This window comes from Chelonoidis abingdonii, chromosome 22 (assembly GCF_003597395.2).
Source record: "Chelonoidis abingdonii isolate Lonesome George chromosome 22, CheloAbing_2.0, whole genome shotgun sequence".
NCBI classification, from domain to species: domain Eukaryota; kingdom Metazoa; phylum Chordata; order Testudines; family Testudinidae; genus Chelonoidis; species Chelonoidis abingdonii.
The window spans coordinates 23,261,556-23,285,912 of record NC_133790.1 but is presented as its reverse complement, the minus strand read 5'-3'; the positions used below and the strand labels follow the sequence as shown (position 1 = coordinate 23,285,912).

The window sequence follows — 24,357 nt, the reverse complement described above, 5'->3', positions numbered from 1 at the left end:
AATTTCCCTGGCACACAATACTCACTTTCTCATCCACACACAGTTTATTTCCCCAGCCAATAATCACAGATAACTAGGTTGGAATAAGACCTTACCCCCTCACCCCCCCGATTCCACACTAACAGCACCAAATAGCACTGTTCTCTGATGATGATATAAAACTATGTTCACTGCTCTTGTCACTGTGGCCTCAAGTCTTTTAGCATGGGAAGGATTATGATGTCACAATCTGGTCTTATGACTCCACTTATAGCTCAAGGAGAAACCACAGCTCTGGAAGGGAACACTGCTTGTGTGGAGACAAACAGGTAATTTGTTACACAGGCAGGAAAGAAGATGATGAGAAATGAATGGGACATGCGTGAAAAGGTCCTTCCCAGTGGAAATTTGCCTTTCAAGTAGTTGGTGATGTTTTTTTCCCTCTGGGAAAAACAATTTGCTGGCTCAGACTACTCCATCTAAGACCAGGGACTAGTCTTCCAATAATAAGGCTTAGCACAGCTATAAATGCTTTACATTTTCAAAGTGCCTTAGGCCCTAATTATCTCACACAACACGCCTGCAAGGTATTATCTCTGTTTTATTACTAGTTGTATATTGTGTCGGCATTGTATATAGTGTATTTTCTCTTTCTAAAGAGCTGGAGCCTGATTCTGATTTCTGTGACTCCACTGACAACAATGGGGTTACGCTAGTGTAAACCTAGTTAGTGTGAGAGCGGCATCGGAACCACAGCCCCTGCTCTCAGATGCTTTCGCTTTACAGTGGGAAACAAGAGGCAGAGAGAGAAAAGTTTTCAACTAGCAATAATCACACCTCAGATTAACTTCATTGGTTACGATACTGCCACTTGTTCAAGGCCAAACAGCTACTCAGTGTCAGAGCCTGGAATAGAACTAACATATCCATGGGTCTTAGCTCCATGGTAGGCTGGTAATTTTAGTAATTTCTGAGTCGCTGCAGTCCAGATTCCTACACTGAAACCCAATATCTAAAAAAAGTCAGTGCAATAGACTCCACCCACAGACAAAGGGTCTCCTGCTGCTATATAGATGCTGAGCCAAAGCAGACATTTATGATTTATAGGAAGTGGCTGGCAAGAGGCAGGTTTTTTTTTTGTTTGTTTTTTTTGCAGAGCGAGGGAGGGCAGAGTTGATCCTGACTCAGCAATTCATTATAATTACTTCTATTAAAACCAGTGTCAGATGGATGCCGGTGCAATAGAGAAGCAGCTGTTCTCCGTACGCATATTGGTTTGTTGCATTTTGGCTTGATTTGAAGTCAGCCTCATGAAGTGATTCAGCCAAGCAGGGAGCAGTTTGGGCAGGAAAGCAGAGGGGTTGGAGTGCTGTTTTCATTCAGAACATGGTTGGGATCTAGTTATGCATCTGGAAATTCTGCTCAGCCACCTCAACACCTGAGCGCTGGGCTAAGAGTCCATGAGGTGACAGGAGGGCTTGTTTTGTGAGGAGCCCTTTTATGATGTTTAGAGGGGCTCATCTACACCAGAAAAGCGACTCAGGCCTTGGCTACACTGGCGCTTTACAGCGCTGCAACTTTCGCACTCAGGGGTGTGAAAAAAACACACCCCTGAGCGCTGCAAGATACAGAGCTGTAAAGCCTCAGTGTAATCAGTGCCGCAGCACTGGGAGCACGGCTCCCAGCGCTGCAAGCTAATCCCCACGGGGAGGTGGAGTACATGCAGCCCAGGGAGAGCTGTCTCCCAGCGCTGGTGCTGCAACCACACTCACACTTCAAAGTGCTGCCGCGGCAGCACTCCCGCAGCAGCACTTTGAAGTTCTGAGTGTAGCCATACCCTCAGTTTAAAGGTGTGATTTTTAAACCTGTGCAAAAGTGGGAGTTGCTGTTGCCGTTCGGCCGATTAGGAGGAGGTTTAAGATAAGAACATCTTATTTTGGTTTAAATCCCAGTAAGTCTCCACCCAGGGTGATTGTGGTTTAAAAAAAATAATTTCAAAGATAAAATTGGCGCAACTTTCTCATGTAGACAAGGACTAAAGCCCATTTCTGACCAAAGGGTTTCACTGTTTGAGACATGACACCACTAACAGCCAATGCCCTGCAGAAGGAAGAGATCTTTTGCCCAAACAAACAGGGACAAGTTTCTAATCTTACCAAAGAAAGCAAGGGGTCTTTCACAGCTGCACAGGGTATGTTGCAGCATCTCCCTCCTTCCTGGCTTATGCTAAAGGCACAGAGTGAACTGTGTGGCTTTCCACTCATCGCCCCTGCAGTATCTGTCAAGCTTGAAGCTCAGTCCAATAAATCAGCCTGTCTGGGTTTAAAAATGTGTTTGGTACCATTCATAATAGGTTGGTTACAAAATTCTCATCCGTGGCAAACACAAGCCTCTGGTTCTGCCTGAAGCCTGTGCGGCATCTGGACTCAATCCATGGATATCATGAGGCAGTTAAGGCCCGCCCTAGAGAGGGCTGGTACCTGCCAGGGACAGAGGCCTTGCATAGAGTTGTCTGAGGCCTGTGCCCACCTCCAAAGTTTTGTCAATGGGCCCTAGAGGGAGCCGTGAGCCTTCTCCAAAGCTGGAGTGTCAGCCAAACTCACTCGGGGAAGGCGAAAACAGGGTGACTCTGGAAATGAAATACAAGGGTGGCTGCTTCCACAATCAGGTTTTATCTCCATGTAAATACTACGCAGCCCCACACAGGGGACTTAAAATTAAATTCTCACCAAGTCCAAGGTTATTTGGTTCTTGTAGATCTCCTAAGTGTTTCTGCAAAATATTCAGAGGTTGGGGCCTGTTCTTAATCCTCAGCTTCAAACTGATCTTGTACATGCTGCACCTCTGTGTGTGGTGTCCTCTGCGTGCCTGGAGCCGGTTGTTACTGAGATTAGATGGGGTGGAGAGAATGTTCGCCAGACTTCGCATTAGAAATCTCAGTGAAGGCAGCATTCAGTAGGGGCATTATTTAGTGAACTCCATTTGTGTGTTTAGTGTGCAGTGTGTAGAGAAAGTCACAACTCAGATTCCAGAAGAAACACCCCTGAACTTATCCTGCAATACCTATTGTATTGGACATGCCTTGCCGCAGTTCAGATTTGTTATGTAAACTAGCTCAAGGCAGATGGCCAGGTACTGGCAAAGCATGCAGGTCGAATCACTCCCAGCCCCATTAGCTAGTAGCCCCAGACTTCAGCACAAATAGCAGGAAACACAACTAGTAGCCTCTCCTCTCTGGAAGACCCCACCTAACCTCAAAAGCCGATTGCTCCACGCCACCTACCCCACTGAGCCAGCAACAGAGTGGGAGGCACACAAGGTCTGGTTCTCTAGCTTGGGGAATTCTGTAAGTAGTCAATGACACCACCACCACCACGGCAAGGCGCTGCACAACTTGGTCCTATGTGAATGGGAAGGGAGAATTATGCTGGAAACTGGGGCGCAGCAAGTTGAAAAAGGAGAAAGCGTGAGCGAAAACTACTTATTGTCATTAACCACTGAAAGTCTCTGCCATCTGCTGGTTGGCTTGAGGCCAGTGGAATGAGTTGGTAGGTCTGAATCAAGTTCCTAGTCCCCAGCTGTCAACATCCCAGGTCACCATATTCCAACTGGCACTATGAACTAGCCCAGCCTGAGCAGGGAGGCCAAGAACTGAGTGGAATGTGGAGACTGAACAATGCAAATTATTTCTGTCCAAAGAGGCTGATGCTGAGACGGTTAGCAGGAGGGAGTTTGCAATCATTGCTATGAAATAAGTCAAATCCCCTCTCTGTCCCTAAACCTCCCATTGCATTATTGGGAGCAAGGGGAAATGGCAGGTGCAAAAACAAGAACTGGGGGAGGTGACATTTTAGTTTTTCCCCCAAACTAGATTTTTTTTAAGGAACATATTCCATTGCCCAGAGCCAGGGAAACAGGAATGAGGTGGGTGATTTGTGGCTCTGTGTATGTGCTAAACCAAAACAGCAATATGTTCAGCTACAAGTTTAACAAGAAAAACAAACAAAAACAGGAAAATATTTTGTGTTCATAAGAGCCGTTAATGGTGCTGGGAGAATCCTTAACTTCTTGTTAAGTTGTGAAGTAAAGTCCTAAGTTGGGGACCTTAACACTGCATTCCTGTCAACTTCTGGATTTCATACATACATGCACACAGCACACAGATAGCGTCAAGTTTAGGATTAGCCAGCTTGGGAGAATTTTAATTAGAAATTCCTGCTGTTGTACTGTAGCCTGCCAATCCAGACGCTGCTTGTATGCTCTGGTGCTGGATCTGGGGGATTTTAATAAATGTTTAGGTCTCAGATCTATAAAAGCCACTTAATTTTCTTCACATACCCTCTGCTCAGATATCTGAAATCAGACCAGTTCCTCCAAGTGCAAACTGGGAGTTAACTCGTCCCCGTGAAGGATACAGATTTTTTTTGATTAACAGCAGCTTTCTAATGACCTCAGGTTTACTGCATTATTGTGCACAGGACCAGGTTCGTGCCCAAAGCCTTGTTGTCATTTGCTTCTTGGTGATCATTCCTCGTGAAGGTCAAAGTCCCAGAGCTAAGCCCTATTGTCATCTTCTTGTGCTACTGCCATTGGCCTGCGAGGTCTTTAGGGCAGGGATGACATCTTCTGTTCAGGCATGTGGGTTTTTTTTTTTAATTGTTATTACTACAAACAGCCTATACATCTGTGGTGTTATGTGGAATAATCAGTGATGTGAGTACAAGGTGCTTAGCACAGAGGTGCATCAGGAAGGTTACTATGCAGTCCAGGGGGGTTAAATGTAGGTTGTGATTTCCAGATGCTGTCACCATGAAGAGGTTGAGAAGGACCTGCGGGTATTAGCACTCTTCATGACCCAGCATCCAGGCAATTATTGCATGGCATTAGGGCGTGGCAACACCAGCGTATTGTACTGAGGCAGGGGGCTGAGAAGAATGAAGCGAGTGGGTCAGGATTCACGTCTGCTTATTGCACAAGTGACAGTTTCTGTTTTAGCACCTTCAGTTTTACATCTCTGCCCTGTCCAGGCGAAGGCAGAAATCATACTAATAAACATCACCTTCCTCAGCTCTTGCCAGCGTGGCCTTCGGTTTCTCCATTGTGGAAGGCAAGAGGAGCTACAGATCATGGATGCTTTGAACCATTTCCACAAGACTAGAAATGACTGGAACCAAGTCAAGTGAAAATAATGGTGACATTTTATTAGCATTATCACAGGGATTTTAAATGGAAAAAGCAGAGTTAGAAGTTTACAAGGAAAAACAAATGAAATAACTGTCAACCCAGAGGGGCATGATTTGATTGAGACCCACCTGGTCTGATAGCTCTTGGATTGCACTGCCAGAGTTCATCAGATTAGGAGATCACTGTAAACAGAGCACTAAGGCTTTTAAAGACAACACTGTAGTAACCCCAACACAAAACCTTTCAAAGAAACAGTGGTGTATCTAGAGCTTAACTTGCCTCTGAATGGGCAGCTGGCAGGCCTCTGCATGAACAGTCTTTTAGCTCCTCAGAGGTTGTGTACACACCCGCCTCCTGTGTCCAGTTTAAGCCTGAACTTGAAACTTCAAAGCGCTGGCGTGAGTGTGGTCGCAGCACCAGCGCTGGGAGAGCGCTGCACGTACTCCACATCCTCTACGGGTGTAGCTTGCAGCGCTGGGAGCCGCACTCCCAGCGCTGCGGCACTGTTTACACTGAGGCTTTACAGTGCTGTATCTTGCAGCGCTCAGGGGGGTGTTTTTTTCACACCCCTGAGTGCAAAAGTTGCAGCGCTGTAAAGTGTCAGTGTAGCCACGGCCTCAGCCTTCCCAAGGCACATTCTCGCCTAACCTCTCCCCAACCACTCCTTGGAACACATCCCACTACCTGCAACGCTGCAGTAGTACAACTTGCTGGTCTGCACTTTAGCACCATCAGTATCTGTGAAGTCTGCTTGCTAATCACCCAGGGCGATCTTAACACATCCCTTTCCCCAGTTTGCTCTGTACAGCATTTCAAATGTTCAAGTCTAAACTGTACTTGAAATTCGGAAATTTAAAATGGGTATTTCTGACCCTCCTACTGGCAGCAGCCATTCTGAGGGAAAGTAACATTTGGAGGCAGCAATGAGCAGAGGAGCCATCCCCAAACCAGTTTAAATCCCAATTTATCAGGAAAGCACTCAACATTTTGCTAAGGCAGTAATGGTCATGGAGACTCTTAAACCATTATTAAAAAGGGGATGAAATGGTTTTGCTCTGACACTGGGATACTGTAACAAGATTTTCCCCTTCTACAGCACCTTCCCTCCAAGGGTCTCAAAGCCCCATCAGAAATATCTCTGAATTAAGCCTCAACACCCCAGTGAGGTAGGTTAAGTATTATCCCAATTTTACAGATAAGGAAACTGAGGCACAGAAGGTAATGGCAGAGCCACTCCAAGTCCTGTGCACTGGACACAGGACCGTTCTTCCAACCAGCGGGGTCAGAACAAGTGTCAATTTAGCAGGAAGTTCAGAAATCCCAATTTTAAGTAAAACTAATTTCAACTCCAAAATGACAATTTAGACAGTTTCTTGCCTTGTGAACTTTCCAAAAGCTATGTTCAGCCCAGCTGGAGTAGCTTTGTTTTACCACTTGTTCCACAAAACCCTGCTTTCACAACCACAGACTGAGGCTCATTTGTATGGGAAACCAGTGAAAAACAGTTCCACTTATTCAAGTGGGGTAGTGAAGCATTGAGCTAAGGTTATTTAAAATAGTAAGCTAGGATCCCTCGGTTAACGTGAGGGTTTGTTTCTTACACAGTTAATCCCAGAACTCCCTATGCCTTTTCCATTTTGAACACTGTAACCCCCTAATGTGCCATGCCTTAATAACCAAAGATCTATAATATTCTAGAGTCATATTTTAAAACCCTCTTCCCCACTGCACCACTTTGGCCATTAGTGTAGAACACTGTAGGGTTGTTTCTAACACAATCCTTTGTCCTTCTACAGCACCCTCCTTCTGAAGATCTGAAAGTGCCTTTGACAAAATGAACTAAACCTCAAAATCCTACAAGGCAGGAATATTGCCCCATTTTGCAGATGGGTAAACTGAGGCACAGAGTGGCTAAGTGACTGGCCTAAGGTTACACAGCAAGTCTGTGGCAGAGTCAAGACCAGATTCCAGATCTCCTGACTCCCAGCTCTTTTCTTTAGCCCCAGGACCATCCTTCCCACCTAAGGGGAGAACTCCCCTTCCCGAGTTAACCCTCTGCTCTCATTTCTGATGGCTGAAGAGGAATAAAACCATGAGGGTGGACTTTGAGTTCTCCATCTCAGCAGCATGTGGCACTGAATTAAGACTCACTATATTACCCTGGAAGTTAGGCTTTGGAGAAAGGCAGGTAAATCAAATACAGCAGTTTACAGGTTACAAAATAAACTTTCCAGGTGATCTGTGAAAATTAAAAGAGCTATTCACAGCTCACCTGCTTTTGCTAGAAAAAAATACAAGTCACATTCCCTTCCCCTGCAAAACCCAGACCCCTCCCAACCCCCACTAAAAAGAAAATACTTCGTGTTAACAGTTTGTTAAACCCAAGCATTGAGGTTACAGGTGCAGTAACCAGCACAACTGGTACACTGCCTAGAACAGCACAGTTTGAGATATAAAAAGTAGCTTTCTTAAAATCACTTCAGAACCAAGAGGATTAAAAGTAAGTAAGTTATGAATTCAAACCTCAGTGTAGAAATCCACAGTTTTTATCAAAGCATACAGTATTCAGTTCGATAGCAAAACTCCAAGTGTCACATACACCAGATCTCAGGGACTTGTTAGACCAGTAAGTCAATATAAAAGGTTATTGCTCTAGAGATTCTCAGTAGAACATGTTTATCAAGAGCAAGGAAAAGGACAGTATCAAAGAAGAGGGGACTGCTGGCCTGATTAGCAAAGAGGAAGATGAACAAGGAATACAAAGTCTATAGCTTTATTTTTTCCTTGCTTTAAAAAAAAAAACAAAAAACCTAGAGAGGCTTTTCAGGCCTTTCCCTTAGTAAAATGCAGGCCAGACACACAGCATAAGCCACATTCGCTCAGAGGGGAGGGCTGGGCCAGGCCCTCAAATTTCTCTGCATTTTCTTTTAAAATTAACTGGTGCCAGTCTCCTCCTCTCTCCCAGGAGCAGCAGAATTAGGAGCATTTGCTCTAACCACTCCTGGGGAGTTGGGGGTGTCTAGCACAACATGGGACACTCCATTCAAGCAGGGAGGGGGTTTTCTTCCCCCCACCTCCTGCCCCAGTGTGTTGAGGAGGGGGAGAGAATCACAAACTAGAGAAAGAGAGTAGGCCCCTACTCCCCCTTTCTAAAAATAAGTGGCATCAATTCCCTGCAGTGTTACTGAACTGGAAAGACTCCACTGCAGGGTCTTTACAGCTTCTGGGGCTGCTGCTGTAATCTTAGTAAATCCTGTGTGCCCCAGGACTCGACCATGCACAGCCCGGGCAATGCAGAGGCAGCAGAGCTACTGCCTGGGTCACACAGCACTTAAATGCCCCAGCGAGAGAGAAGTGTCACCAAAGCCCAGGATGTTTTGTTTGGAAGTGTCACATGTTGGCTCACAGAGGTGAATCAAGGCTGAACTCAACAGACTTTATCCAGCCCTCTCCTCGAGAAAGGCATCTCCTCGCTAGAGCCTCAGGCTCCTCTCGGCTGTCAACAATCATACAACACTTCAGTGACGGGGCTCAGCATCTCCCCACTGAAACACAGCATGGGCATTTCCAGTTTAATGGTCCATCTCGTCTCTCTGGAGCAGCAATTAGCACCCTCCCCCACCCCCTCCCGCCCCAGCAAGGTTTCTAAATCACAGTAATGGTCAGAGAGACTCGGCTGCCTAGTGAGGTGGCAGAAAGATGCTGCGTTCCCAGCTAGGATGTGTCTAGCAGAAGAGTTTGAGGAAGCAGTTCTGACAGTAGGGCTTGTCATTCTGTTCCTTGAAGGTTCCTTTGTTCAGCTGCTTGAGGCAGAAGGCACAGACAAAGTGTTCTGGGTGAAATTTCTTGGCCATGGCAGTGATGCAGCGTCCTGTGATGGGCTTCTGGCAGCCGGAACACAGCGAGCCGCGGCGTTCATGATAGTGCACCTCACAGTAGGGCTGCCCGTCATGCTCAAAGAAGCTGCCGTTGATGAACGGAGTGAAACATTCCTGCAGGAGGAGGAAGAAGCAAAAGGGAACTGATTGATTTGGGAAGCTGGGGACACAGGCAACTCCACAATCCATGCCTTCGCCTGCCATGTCCCTAGCTGCCTCCTGCAGGAAGTGGCCAGGGTGAATCATCTCCATCCAGCAGAAAGGGGCTGCAGAAGTACTGCTGTAAAGATGATCGGCTCCCAGCAGAGACAGGGTTACTGAGCATAAGCAGGGCAGATACAGCAGCTGGGAGAGAAAATAAAGCCCTCAACTATAGTTCATGTCCCGTTACTCCAGGCTGGCTTTATTAACACAAAATCCAAACCCAAAAGCAAAACTAGAGAGAACACTTGGTTAGCAACACCAGAGCCTCTCCTGCTTCCAGTAAGCTGGGAGGGAAGGGAACACCTCCATCCACAGAGATAGCTGCCACCACAGCAGCTTTTATAGCCAACCCATCCCAGCTTACCCAGGTGACAGGCAGGGAAGCCAGGCTTTCCTGGAATTCCTTATGCTCCAGGGCATCAGGAGCACCTTTTACCTTGTCACAATGGTCTGGTTTTCATTTCTTTAGCTGTATCTGCCCTGGTTACGCTCGTCTCAGTGAAAAAGAAGATGACGGCCAGTAGGTTTTTTTTAAATTACCCATTTAGAATGCCAGATATTATGTATATTCCCTGGGACAGCACCCTCCTTGATGCATCCCAAACTATACACATACAGGAGTCACTTCACCACTGAAATACAGTGGCAGGCAGAAGGTGACAGCCACTGGAGAAATGTGGAGAGGGGAGAAATTTTGGGCAAAGACCCTGGGGACAAGTCCATACCCTTACAAAAGTGATACTGGGTCTTTAATGTCTATGAAAAGAAGCTGTTAAGAGACCGATTTTTTAACAGGCACCCATCTCTCTATAATGGTTATCACTGTCGAAGCCCCGTGCAGGTATTAATGGCTGTACCGTCACTACAGTCATGGGAAGTTAGGAGAAATTCCCCCCCTCCTATTTTACAGATGAGGAAACTGAGGGATAGAGCCATTAAGGGACTTCTGCAGGGTCAATAGGTCAGCAGCAAAGTCAAGAACAGAAGCCAGATGTCCTGAGACCTAGTTTTGTGCTTGAACGTCCAGACCATCCTTCCTCCCTAGGGACATGCACACTAATGCATGTGCACGCATGGTTGGACATGTACTTAGTCACAGGCAGATCCAAACTGAGCCCTGCATGCAGGCATCCAGCAGGGTGCAACAGTAAGTGCATATCCATGCATGTTCACACACAGTGAACTGCAAGGAACTTCAGTTGCTTGCTGCATTCAAAGGCAGCAGGTACCTGGGAGCCTGATGCTGAGACTATTAAGCCATCCACCTCCATTTGAAAACAAACACTGGAAATTGGCCTTACTTTAACAACAGAAAGACAGAATCTGCCCAAAAGTTACTGGCCCCACTAAACAGGCAGCAGCGTGAAGAATGCCGAGCAGCATCTCCTGAGCAGAAGAAAAGCCTGAACCCAGGTCCAGGCAAGGACGGAGCTGGTCAGCTGCCCACAAGACTGCCAGAATTTCTATTCACAGGGCCCTTCTGAGTGATGGAGAGTTTCAAATGGACAGTTCAGCCAACTCCTCTTTCATGCTGGCTGCTCTCCAGCAGAGGAAAGCAGACTAGTGGTCTGAGCACAGGATCTGAAACAGGAACTCACGGGTTCTGACCCTCATTTTGAACTCCGCCTTTCTGCCTCCATCTCAGTAACACGTGGCTGATATTAATCTTTACGCTGCTCCTGGGAGATGGGTAAATATTTGCAAGGCTCTTTGAAGACGTGCTAAGTATTTATTCTGCAGCATTACAGTTCATTATGCAGCAGCATATTCAGTTTACAGCTATTTCATTAGTTTCCAAGTTGATCCAAACAGGTCAGTCTCATTAAGTTTACATTTCCAGAGTGAGCACACAAGGAAGCTCCTCAAATCAGGGTGCTGAGGCGGAGTGCTTAGAAAGCTTAGCTCACTGTTACTAAGAAATCACTGGAAAAATTCTGTGCTTATCAGTGAACTGCTGCAGAAACCCATAACTGTGGCTATGGGGGAGGGAATTAAGCCCCTAGAGAATTGAATGGAAACAGGAAGAGAAGCAAGAGGGTGCGTTGTCACTGTCACACTATGTATTTTGTGGGGCTGTCCAGTGCTGGTACAGACCTCTTGTTCTGATGGAGGTAACCACCAGACACCCACCTAGGGGAATTGGGAGAGGGGTCAGATGACAGTGGGGCAGCACAGGCTCTCTTACCCGACAGACAAAGCACTCAGGGTGCCACAGGGTATTCAAGGCAGAGATGTAATTTTCCAGAATGGCCCGGGCGCAGCCCCCACACTTTGGAGCAAACATGTCGAAGTAATCCTTGCGGCAATAGGCTTTGCCATCCTTCTCATGAAACCCTGCCAAGGACACGAGGGAAAAACAGAGCCAGACAGCATCAGCGTGTGACCTTTATTCATGGGAACACCCAATCAGACTCCATGGGGCTAACAGGGTGGCCGGGATCCCCAGTCACAGACCAGCGTTATTCCTTATTCTGCTATAGGAGGAGCACATGCTTCGCCTCCTGTAGTCTCCATATGGAAATAGCAATCACTGTTAGCTCCCCATCCACTAAGTAACACCACGGTCTCTCTTTACCCCCACACCCTCAGTTTTCTACATCACTTGCTCTATGACAGGGAACTACACTTCATGTTGTGCCCCCACTTACCCCTGTCCGTGCCCCACTCCCCGGAGCTGCGGTCGGAAGCGGGGCTGCGACTCTGGGGGGAGGCGTGGAAAGGCTAAGGTGGGCGAGGATGGGTCTGGAACCGGGGCGGGGCTACGACTCTGGGGGGAGGGGTGGACAGGCTACGGTGGGCGAGGGTGGGGCTGGTACCCGGGCATGGCTGCAACTCCTGGGGGGAGGGGTGGACAGGCTAGATGGGCGAGGATGGGGCTGGAGCCCGGCCGGGAGTGGAGTTGCAGCCAGGGCTGCAGTCGGGAGCAGGGCTGCGACTCTGAGAGGAGGCACAGACAGGCTAAGGTAGGTGAGGATGGGGCTGGAGCACCAGCCAGGAGTGGAGTTGCAGCCGGGGCTGCGGTCGGGTTCACAGCCACAGCCAGGCCAAGAGCCAGAGGACGGGGCCACAGCTGGAGGCAGAGCGGGGCTGAGGAGCGCTTCCTCTTCACCCCCTACGGGAACTAGACTGGGCCCTGCTGCTCCCCCCGAAACCTGCCCCACAGTTTGGGGACCACTGTTCTATGGAAAGGACCCATCACAGCCCCTTATGTTGCCTCCGCCCCCACCCCTTACTTGCTTCATCAGAGCGGCTTCTCTCTGCACAAACCAATAGTACCTTCAGGTCCAAAGAAAGCACCACACTGTGCACAAAAGAAGTGTTCTGGGTGCCATGTCCTGTCCAGAGCTGTCACCACTTTCTGTTTGGGAGAAACCACAAATAGTGAGCACTCAAACACCAGTGCTGAGTGCAGCAAAAATCAACTGTGCTTAAAGAGCTGAGCCAAGCCCCCTCCTTGGGGATTCAATCCCCCCCACTCCCCTTTACCCTAACAAGGTCAGACACACCACTCCTTTCCTCTAGACCCGGGGGAGAAGGGGACACAGTCCCGTGCAGTACTCTGAGACTCAGCAGGAATGCCTCCTACCATGCTATCCCACTGGGGAAAATCAGGAGATCCTTACTGCAGTGAAGATAGCTAGATCCTAACACTGAGGTCAGTAAAGTTGCAATGGAGTAAATTTAGTTCAGCAGAACCTGCCCTCTCATTGCAGGACCCTCCAGCAGATGGAGGGAGATACTTGCACTGGGTCCAATTATTTCCCCTACAGCACTAGGGTGAAGGAAGAATAGGGGTCCCAAAACTACAGAAGAGTTATCTGGGGTAGATGGATGTGCGCTTTTCTGACAGTACAGCGCCAGACTCCCCCACGCACGGCCAAGAGAGATTCCTACTGATATGTGCAGGCTCAGGGACTCACATCGAGGATGGGCCCGTTGCAGTAGTAGCAGCGAGGAGAGAAGAGATTATGATAGTCCTTCTCACAGTAGGGCTGACCATCACGTTCAAAAAAGTTGCGTGACCCGATTTCCTCCTGGCAGTGGGTGCAAACGAAGTGCTCTGGGTGCCAGGTTTTCCCCATGGCTGTGACGACCTGTAGGGAAGAAGGAGCAGTTATGGGGGACGACTCTACTTCTTTGCTGTGGCAACTCACGTGACAACACACCAGGTAGAGTTTGGCACTAACTACACGTTCTACTACTCAAGTGAGCCCTGGACTGGGGTAGCATGAAAACTGAATTACCTATCATCTCAGGAGAGGGCAGTCCCTCAAGGGCGGGGTAGAGGTCACTGGAGGAGCTTACAGCGTACCTGGCCAGTGGATAAATAGAGTACTTCAGTTTCTTCAGCATCGCCAGTCCCTTCAGCCTCATGACACAGCCCTCCCAGTTACTCCTTGCTGTAGCCCAAGGCTTAACAACAAGATGGTGCCTCCGACTCACCTGTCCAGCAATTGGTTTCTTGCAGGCTCCACAAACACCTTTGGCAACAGTAGCTACTCCCAATTTGTTCAGGTCAGACTGGAGGCTTCCCAACATACTGTCCAACTGGCTGCCAGGTTTTGGGAGTGCAGATGGAGGGGAGCTGCCCCCAGCTTTCCCCTGGGCCATAAACTGCAAAGAAAAAACCCAGACACTGTAAGGCAAGCACTGTACGGCTCCTCAGGGACTTCTGCAGTCTCTGAACATAAGAACGGCCATACTGGGTCAGATCAAAGGTTCATCGAGCCCAGTATCCTGTCTTCTGAAGCACGTGGCATTGGCCACTGTCAGAGGGAATAGAACAGGTAGTCATCAAATGATCCAACCCTCTGCCCACAGTTCTTCAGCTGTTCTGCATATGGACAGACCAGGACTTGCTCTGGAGAGGCTAACGTGACTGCAAAAGCCAGTGAGAACCAGATGCAGAGATGCACCCTTGTTACAATGAGGCTGTGACAAAAGTATGGCTTACCCAGAGACCCAGGAGCTAGATCATCAGAGTGTTGAGAGGTGGAGATTTGGCTCTCCTCACCCTCCCAATAAGGCAGAGATTATCAGAAAAAGTGCTTGTGGCCTGCTGGTAGAGCCTCCACGGAGATCTTCCCTTTAATTCATAGGTTCCTGGCTGGCTTACAAAGGCCAAGACATGCTCTCTGAGCGGTTCTCAAACTGTCTCCTCTTCCCTGTCACACACAGTTGTTGCTCTTTCTCCAGTCTCTTCTCTCCTTTCCTTCACAGTCTCCTTCTCACCCTCCCACACCTTGTCTCTTCTTTTCAGGGTCTTTTCCCCCTTTCCCTTCTGCATTGTTTTTCTCTCTCTCTTCTGTGCCCTCTTGGGTAGCTCTGACCCCACTCCCCAGCTTCACCAAAGGCTGCAATGGGAGCAGCCAGGGAAGGTGGGGAGCATTCAAGGAATCACCTGTTGCTTTACCTGGCAGCTCATTAGTAGTGTGTGCGTCTGCATGGGGAGGAGGTGGCAAGCCAGCAAACACTGCACGATACATGTGCGAGATTTACAGGGGGAGTGTGGAGAGGGGATAAGAAAGGTCTTTGGAAGCCCACTTTGGGAATCACCTTAATAAATACAGAACTTTGAAACCTGTTTTCCACTGGAAGGGGGGAACAGATGCATTTTCTTTAGTAACATAACCTCAAGAGGAAGTGGGGAGAAGAGAGAGGAAGTGTGCAGGACTTTGCTCTTTATGGTCTGTTTGGATACTCATCTCCATGTGATATGGGGCAAACTCAGAGTTCATGTCCTGTTACATAAAGTGTAGGTTATTTTACTTAACCCTGCAGCACAATGGTGGCTGTCAGGTTTAGAGAACTCCACTGAGCCATTTCCTGAAGGGACCTTTTGGGTGGATTATGGACATTATGTTGCGTTTCTGTTAAAAGTGAAACTACACAGCCACAATACTAACAACATTTGCGAAAAAGGTGCAGGGTGGAAGGACTGAAACCACCGAGCATCCCAGCACTTGTACTGCTAGACTGCCATGAAGTGCCAAAGGGAATGGACACATGCTGAGGTGCCCCAGAGCCCTGGTTTTAATGAAGGGCCCCTTCTCCCGCACACACATGGAGTGCCACCCACCATCCTGTGGCTATTGGCATTAGACATTGTCCATATAAACTAGTGAAGTACTAACACTGGTTTCCATCTGTTCGGCCAGAAACTGCATACCACATGTGCACGTTACCCCATCATGCCTAACCAGCATCCAAAAGATCAGTAGCACTCTGTGTGACATTGTGCAGTCTATATGGTTTTATAAAAATATGATAAGTGAACATACTGTAACTGGAATATGCTTCATGCACAAGGTCTCTTGTAAGGTATCATTACAAAGCTTATAATCTACTGAATGTGATCATCCTATTTGTATAGATGTCCCACTCTTGTATCTAAAACTAGAAATATAAAATATAACTCTGAGGGTCTATTGTAATTATGGAAAGTGTGGGCCATTAATGGTGGTTTGGAATCTTGATGACTCCCATTAACCAGGACCATTGTCTGCAGATGGCTGTTTTACTTACACCTGTGAGTCTTCCTGTATGTGTATGTGCTGGCAAGTGGGTAATGAAGTCTTGCAGTGACATGTGATCATGTCACCTGAACTGGAACCCATCTTTAATCTGGTACTTCTCCAGCGGGGGTGGGGGATGGAAAGCCAGAGGGACAAAGGGTTCCCACCTTATGCAAAAGATATATAAAAGGGGTGGAACAGAAGGAAGTGGGAGAGGAGCCATCATGAAGAATTCCCTAGCTACCACCTGAGCTGGAACAAGAGCTGTACCAGGGGAAAGAATTGTGCCCAGGCCTGGAAGGTGTCCAGTCTGAGGAAAAAAAACTTACTGAAGCATCTCTGAGGGTGAGATTATCTGTATTCAGTTTGATTAGACATAGATTTGTGCATTTTATTTTATTTTGCTTGGTGACTTACTTTGTTCTGTCTGTTACTACTTGGAACCACTTAAATCCTACTTTCTGTATTTAAAAAAATAACTTTTTACTTATTAATTAACACCTGGGGGAGCAAACAGCTGTGCATCTCTCTCTATCAGTGTTATAGAGGGCGAACAATTTATGAGTTTACCTGCATAAGCTTTATATAGGGTAAACAGATTTATTTGGGTTTAAACGCCATTGGGAGTTGGAGATCTGAGTGCTAAAGACAAGCACACTTCTGTGAGCTGTTTTCAGGTAAATCTGCAGCTTTGGAGCAAGCAATTCAGACCCTGGGTCTTTGTTGGAACAGACGGGAGTGTTTGGCTCAGCAGGACAGGGTGCTGGAATCCTAAGCTGGCAGGGAAAACAGGAGCGGAGGTAGTCTTGGCACATCAGGTGGCAGCTCACGGGGGGTTTCTGTGATCCAACCCGTCACACTCTTCTCCTGATGGAACATAATACACCTCCTTCCTACTATCCCCCTGACTCCTCTCCTCAGACAGCTGGTTCTGGCAGTCCAGCACCATGAAGTGCACACTCAACATAAAGGTCTCTCTCTAGTCCATCCACCTTCAAAACTCTTATTCTACGCTGTGATGAACAAGGGCATTTTTGTAATATTTCCATGATTCTTATGTGTGCCTCAGTTTTCCACCAGGCTTTGCACTGAGTGTAAAGGGAAGGGATGAGGTGTTGACTCAGTAGCCTTGCTGGAAACCAGAGTCAAAACAAACTGAATGAAGTCTACACATGTGAGTGGAGGATCAGAAGAGACAATGGAACCTCCAATTGCTGGGACATTCACACCTAGCAACCAACAGCCAAAAGGAAGATTCCGCCCCCATTTCTCTACAGGGAAGCAGAGCAAAGGCCCCGGGATCATTAGGCAAGCACTGTACAGTCCTCAGGGAATTTCTGCAGTCTCTGCCCCAGAGCTTTTCAGCTGTCCTGCATGCAGACAGACAAAGGAAAGGTATCACGTGGTATGTTACAAGCTGTGCTCAGAGAGATACGCAGAACACACACCCCACCTGAAACCAGACAACAGGACAAAGACAGAGCCAAAATGAATTCTACAGCAGCTTGGCTTGGTAGAGCTCTGACGCTGGCCACACTGAACTGTGTCTTAATCTTTGCTTCTCTGTGATCACCCCTAAGGACTTTCAGATTCTGTACCCCAGCTGACCGATACATTGGTTTGATGTCACTAATACTGGGAGCGCTGCACTCTGAAGGAGTGAAGGGCACCTCCCACAGGAGTTTGGCTCTGCCAGATTTGCTGCAGGGAGCCATGAAGGGAAACAGGGTTGCTGGCACCCAAAAGCCCAGTTTCAGAATATGTGGAGTCTTCTCCCTGTGGAACTGGGTGGGTCCTTGGGGCCTGGGACATTAAAAGGAGTCACCCCAAAAGGACTGGTTACAGGCTGGGGCACAGACCAGACCCTGTGGATCTGACACACAAGCATTTATCACTTTTACCTACAGTGCAAATTCCCCAAGACAATGTTATGAAGAGGAAACATCTTGCTGGACACAGAGTGTAGGATTCTCCCTCTCTGAACTGCAGGGCAGTCAGGGGCCTGATCCTGAGAGGTGCAGAGTACAGTTAATTAGGGATGTTCAGCACCTCTAAAAATTAGACCAGTGAATCCAGACTGATCATAACTCAAGAGTATAGGCAATGGGAATGGGTAGACATGTTTATGTATTAGTATCTGTTATCTCCTAGCCCTTACACCCAGGTTTCTCTGGAGCTGATTTTTCTCTAGCTTCAGCATCCTTCCTAGTCTGATCCCTGTGGCACTTCAGAGCCAACACAAAAAAGGTAACAGTACAAATGTGTGGGTGCCCATATGATGCAACACAGGGGCACAGGGAGCCACATGCTTCCTCATCCTCGCCAGGGGCCTGAGGCCATTGGACAGGGGGTGCAGAAACCAACTAGAAACAGACATATGAGAAGTGAAGTGTCACTTGCAGAAAGGATGGCAATGAATGGAATGCATAGTGACACTTCCCTCCCTGCCCTCAGCCAGCCTCAGCTAACTTCAGTGCAGCCATGGACATCTCAGTGCAGAACAACGTGGACTTGCCCTTTACTGGTGGTACTGCAAGGGATGCAGTTCCTTTTGGAAATATTTCACCCCCTCCCCTCCAATGCCTGCACTTTGTAGAGAAACTCGCATGAACACAGCCCCTTTAGGAACACTATCAATGCACACCACACTCGGGTGCTAGAAATGCTCATGCAAAGGCCTTTAAATTCCTGCCCTAATTTAAAAGGTCTGCCACTGCTGTCAGGTTCAGCAACACCCCTGCAAACAGCAGACCATGCATAGAAAACCAACAATCCAGCATTCATAGCAACAGGGCCTCTGGGAACAGCTCAGAGGACTGTGCCAGAATCACATCCCTCTTGCCTTAACAGCACACCATGCTGAGAGGGGAAACAGAAGGTATCCTGCCTTCTCATGGGTGGGCGGCACAAGGGGTGGCCGAGCAGCAAGTGGATTGGTGCGTCGGACCAGCGGCGGAGTAGGGATCACCTGCAAAGTATGACAACAATTCATGATGCAGAGGAGTCTCCTTTGATTGACTGGTGCTTGTGGAGACTGAAGCTATACTGCACTGGCTTGTGTATGAGGATCACTATCTACAATGAATGGAATCAGGCCTGCTCAGGTACACTTTTCTAGCACTATTCTCACTGGGTTTAGAGAGCAGGACAAACAGAGCAGCTATTTATTGCCTCTGCACTACTCTCCAAGCCCCACAGAATCCCAGCTGAGCAGTGTCCACATGGGTGGGGGTTCAGGGGCACATGGAATCACTGTTCAGCTTCTTCTTCTGGTTCTCAGGCTTTTCCACATATTTCTCCCCTCCCCTCAGTGCCACACTGTGGAGGGGAGTATTGGGCCCTAAACTAATGGACTTGATTCCTTCAGTTCAATGGCAAGAAACACAGATCACGGTCCATTCCCAGTGCCACATGTATGTGGCCAACAAATGGACACAGGATCTGGATCGTTCCATACACGTGCACCTCACACTGCTATAAAAGGGACAAATCGGATAGAAAAATCAGCCATTGGCAACACTAAACTCATTTCTGTAGAGGAGCCCAGTACCAGCCTTTACCCAAACGTTCTACCTAGAGAGCCAACAGGCCAAGAAGTGCTGGATTCAGACTTGTAATTGCTCTGCTAAATGAAGAGCACAAGGAAAAGCATGCCTGCATCGGTGGGAAGAATGGATCTTCATCAGTCTGACAGCCAACAGAAGATAGTGTCTTGGCAGGAGAAGACGCTACCATTGGCTCAGTCAGCATGGCAGGAGGAATCTGGGCTTGGGGAGAATGGAGGAATCTATGTTCTTCAGAGGGAGGAGTGCCCACCACAGAGAGTTCCTGGTAGTCATCAGAGGAAGTCTCCCATTGGAATAGAGGCTGGGGAGGCAAGCTGAAGTAGCAGGAGACTGGACTAGGAGCAGTAGCAGAGGATACATAGGAAGGTTGTGGTGGGTATGGAGGAGGAGGTGGAGGGAGTGACGAGGGAATAGGGTGAGAAGAGGAAGCAGCTTTGGCAGGGAAAATCTTGGCAGCTTCTTTGGGACACTGGAGTTGGGGAGAAGCTGGCGCAGAGACTGTTCTTCTCATGGGCAGGGGGGATTCTGGAGGAATTATAATCTAGAAAGAAAGGAGGGAGACAGGTGAACAAATCTGGAGATGAACCGAGAAGCACTTCCTGCAACAAAAGGACAAGCAGCATGAAACAGACGGTAACATGGCACTCACTACCTAGCACTTCTCTACTTTCCTTTCAAAACAGTTTTCCTTTCATGTCAGAACACAGAGTGCAAGCAGGCCAACCTCACTGCTGTAGCCAACCAGAAACAGAGGCCATGGTGCCATTTTCAATAGACCTTCTTTGAGGAAGTACCAGAGTCTCAAGGAGAAGGCACCTAGCAACACCCACCTGGCTATAAGCACTTCAGGGCAGGTTCCTTATCTTACATCTAAAAACAACATGTTGCCAAGTAAAGAAAGAAATTCGGTCTGCTTATTGACTGACCTCCCCACCGTGGAATGAAAATAAACCTCAATTCAATCCCTGACCTTAGACAGCATTAGACGTCCTATCAGACAACACTGCCTTCCCAAAAGATTGCTTACTCCAATTCCTACAGAGCTGGAATTTGGATTTCCTAGCTGATCTGAAAAAGCAACAGTGCTAGGGGAGAGGAGTCAGATTCCAATGCTATCCCAGGACTCTCAAGAGACCTGTCATTCCCACCTCCTACTCTACGTCTCCATTAGAAACCTTCTGAGCAGAGCGACACAGGGGAAAACCCTAGTACAGAGTTTGCGCTCTACCTTCTGTACTTGCTGTCTACCATCCTGCTGCTTCCTTTGTGGCCTGGCGGTGACAATGACTCCCTCAGTCAGCCAGTCTTCCTGGCTTTTCCATTCATCCTCTTCCTGTTTGCTGATTCCCAATCTGTCTTGCAGCTCTTCAATCAAGCGATCCTGGGACACAGTCTTATGAAATATGACTGGCCCTACTTTCCGCCTCGATGAGCGCTCACGATACATTGGGTGCACGTTTAAGGTCTTTCTTGTCCTCTCAATTACAGATTTTATCTGAATGACAAGGTGACAGTTTCAGCATGAAAAGAGCAATACAACAGCAAGCCCCAAGATGCAGCAGCACATAGCCAAACTATTAGTGACAACTGTGAGCATGAAGAGTGATGGTATTTATTGCACAATGCCAAAGTTCCTCTTGGCACAGCCCAGAGCAGTGACTCAGTGCAAGGAAAATCCCAGCCAGACCAGTCATAGCAGCCAAAAAGAACTCCGGCTACAAAATGGAGACAGATTATCCAGCACGAAGCCATGATTTGAGGTACAAGGTCACAGTTCAACAAGATCACCCCATTAGGTGTTATGGTTTCCCTAACACCACAGTGATCCATGTCAACTTCTTTTCATCCCTCCCCTACGCAGTCCTGGGGAAATTCCCCAGCAGAGAGGATTCTGGGATGCACACAGCATTTCTAGTGCTGGAAGGACCGTAGGAGCTCCAGTGTCAATACTTTACAGGCTCAGATCTAAGCCAGCAGGGAAGAGGAGTTGCTATCCCAAGTCTGGACAGTCATTAGCAAATCCCTCCATCACTGTGAAACAGCACTTTGCTCTTCAGAGACCTCTATAGATCATGCACTTGGCCCCATTCTAGCTACGAGACAGCCTGCAGATTATGGATGCTATTCATGTTCTATGCTGCACAAGCAGCCAATCACTGATCCACATGCAAAAGATATCACAAAGCTGCTGCTAGAGTGGAGGGTCTCAGACTTCTGTGCCATGCAGCTGTTATTACAGTGACTCCAGAACAGCATGCTGTTTGTCTGGAGTAAGCTATCAGACTGCTCTGGAAGAGCCCAAATATGCACTCACACCATGCACAGGCGGCTAGCTAGAACCTGCCCACTCTTGCATTCACTCAATGCCTGCCTGGCCTGATGCAGAAATCCTCTCAATAGGTGGCTTGGAGACAGACAGCAGATCCAATTCATCCTTCCAAGCATTTTCAGCGGTTTCTGGAGTGACTGTTGAGCTTCTGACTTGCTCTCTTCCCCGGTCTTCTCCGGGCTTGCTTTTAGTAGGGCCAACTTTCCTAGGAGTTCTCTCTCTGCTCTGCCTCTTTTTAGCCATATCAGGAGAGTCATCTGTCCTGCTTTCATGCTCAATTTCAGCATCCTGCTTCTGTCCTTGTTCTGTTCCAAGACCCAACTGGCCTTTAGTATCTGGGAAGACATCCCATCGGTCCACAGCCACAATCTCAGGTTCACATGCTGACTGCAAGACATGGTCATTCTCAGAATATAGCTCTGGTATAAGCTCAGATAGCTCCAGAGCCCACAGCTGATCTAAAGCTGCTTCCATTTTTCCATCCTTCTGGGAAGGAAAGGCTGAATTATCCCTGAAAATGGCCTGCTGTGCCGATTCCTTGGGTGTCTGCCCCTTCACTTGGCTGGTTATGCTCGGGCTAGAAATGGGAACAGTTGTGAGCTTGGTCTCAGTTCTATGCTCCTTCTTTTCAGTGGCTTTTGCCTCATCAAGCCCCTGACTGTGGGCCTCTGCATTAGAAGGAACAGACAGAGATTCCGTCTTGGAGGATATCATGGACTGGGACATCTCTCTAGGAGGATCTGACTTTTTGCTCGGCCTGACTGAGCTCCGAGAAAGCACATGATCCCCAAAAGGAGCAGAAATAGCAAAGTCCTCTGGAAGTGACTGACTCATCCGAGCCACAGAGGAGAGCTGTGGAGTAGTGGCAGAACGTCCTGGATTAGCTGCAACTGCAGCGCTGCTGCTGCCTTCTTCAATATGAAGGACTTCCAAGGCGGCAGGTGGCAGCAGGGCTGGTAGGTCCCTGCTCTGGCCTGTCCCATGGGGTTTTGACTGGGGAAGCAGAACTGTACCAGGAGGAGAGTCGATTGAGTCTGGATTTGTTGGGCTGGAAAGCAGCTCCAGGGAGGGTTCAGAAATCAGTGACATAGTGGAAACAGCCTGCAAAAACAAGACAAAAAAAAAGAGGAACAGAGAGGGGGGAAAGATAGAGACAGAGGTGAGGAAAGGAAAAGAACAAGGCACAACATGGCAGAACAATCACAGCATGCACACCACGGCGTCCTCCTGACATAAAGCCATCAAGGCAGCCAGGATGGACAACTGGCAAGTCAGAGTGTGGCACGTGAACACACAGTTGTGCTCCTTCTCAAAGGAGGGCGCTGGGAACAAGGAAGGATCATGCAGCCATTGAGCACTTTTTCTTAGGCTCTTCGAAGCTGCAGTTAATTCTTTCTCCTCTAAATGGGGCTGGTGCATTGCCCCAAAGGCCCAGCCCATTAGACAAAGACTGACAGTCACATTAGCAACTTCCTCTGAATCAGACCACTTGCACTAATTTGCATAGAAATGTACATACTTTTTGAAGAAAACAATGAAGCATGTAAGCCCTAATATTTGCCTCCCTGAAACACTAGCCTCAGGGCACTCACAGAAGAGGCGTACAGGACTCAGGCTCTGGCCTGCTCAAATCACAAGGCTCTCCTCTGGGTCAAATACATGCTGAATCCAAGGGAAGGATTCTAGGACTTTATGGGCTGTCCTTCAGGAGCCCTGCATTAACCCTCTTCTTCCTCACCCACCCCACTTTTCTTGCCCCTTTTATATCTAGGTGAGAGAAGTACAAAGTTTGTTCCAAAACATGCTCTGCAGTGGTCAGTGGCAGGTACTCTGTTTTTAGTTCTCCACTGCTTATATTTTAAACCTGACAGATCAGGGCTCTGATCCTGTCCACTATGTCAGCTCCTATGTGACAAACAGGAATTCTTTCCATTTCCTTAATGGAATAAAAATTAGCATGGCTTGTTTTGTGCATTCCCAAACCAGCCACTGTGGCCTACTAAGTCTGCCACTGCACCCAACGACTCTTGATTTTGGGTATTTATCCGTGTAAAAGGATCATTTTTTTAAAATGAAGTTTATAGCCCATTTCCTTACAGAGTTAGCCTATAGCCACTTTTTTGGGGGGGGTGGGGGGTATCACTGCTGAGATCACTTGGTCTGCAATTGATGATAAAAGGACTTCTCATTCTCTCTCTTACAGCTACAATTGGGCAGCCAGTGAGGTCTCTTACCACAAGAGGGACAGCTCAGTAGAGCACTTAGCATGGCAGTGGCAGCAAGGGACTGTGTTCTAATCCTGGCTCAGATACCAACTCATTCTGAGGTTTAGTTTCCCTTTTTTAATATTAGGGGTAATGGCTGGAATTTTCAAAGGTGCCTAAGGGAGCTGGGTGTTTAACCCCCATGGGAATTGCGTGTCTAACCCACATGGGCTCCTTTGAAAATCCCAGCCAACACAATTTACTTACCTCATTGGATGTTGTCATGATTAAAGAGCAAGAATCCACTTGGATGCAGGCAACCTCCAGCAGATGGAAGCCACATGCCCTTCCAGCTTAGGTGACTGGAGTGACTATGCAATCACAGAACTTGTCTGGGATGTCAGACTGCCGAGCTAAGAAGGACTGGGATTGGTAAGCATCTGAATGGGAGACCTCTCTAGGAAAACCCAAAGGGCACCAGAAAGCGATGCTAGTGAT

At 48.0% G+C, this 24,357-nt stretch overlaps 1 protein-coding gene and 1 pseudogene across 4 annotated transcripts in view; both read right to left on the bottom strand.

The window, feature by feature from the left end:
• Positions 1-737: 737 nt before the first annotated feature.
• On the bottom strand, positions 738-862 carry LOC116829064 (U4 spliceosomal RNA; annotated as a pseudogene).
• A 4,297-nt stretch (positions 863-5,159) lies between these two features.
• PXN (paxillin) overlaps positions 5,160-24,357 on the bottom strand; it is a 67,434-nt gene continuing 48,236 nt past the window's right edge. For 2 of the 4 annotated variants that reach the window (XM_032787682.2, XM_032787681.2), the window contains exons 7-11: positions 13,689-13,859; positions 13,166-13,339; positions 12,522-12,603; positions 11,431-11,579; positions 5,160-9,155 (exon numbers count right to left, since the gene is read on the bottom strand). In XM_032787682.2, the coding sequence (XP_032643573.1) occupies positions 8,889-9,155; positions 11,431-11,579; positions 12,522-12,603; positions 13,166-13,339; positions 13,689-13,859 (843 nt within the window). In that variant the 3' untranslated portion in view covers positions 5,160-8,888. Of the gene's footprint in view, positions 9,156-11,430; positions 11,580-12,521; positions 12,604-13,165; positions 13,340-13,688; positions 13,860-18,492; positions 18,729-19,414; positions 19,868-20,554; positions 20,822-21,697; positions 22,757-24,357 lie in introns of those variants that run through there. The other 2 variants (XM_032787680.2, XM_075059963.1) reach the window with 1 other exon arrangement.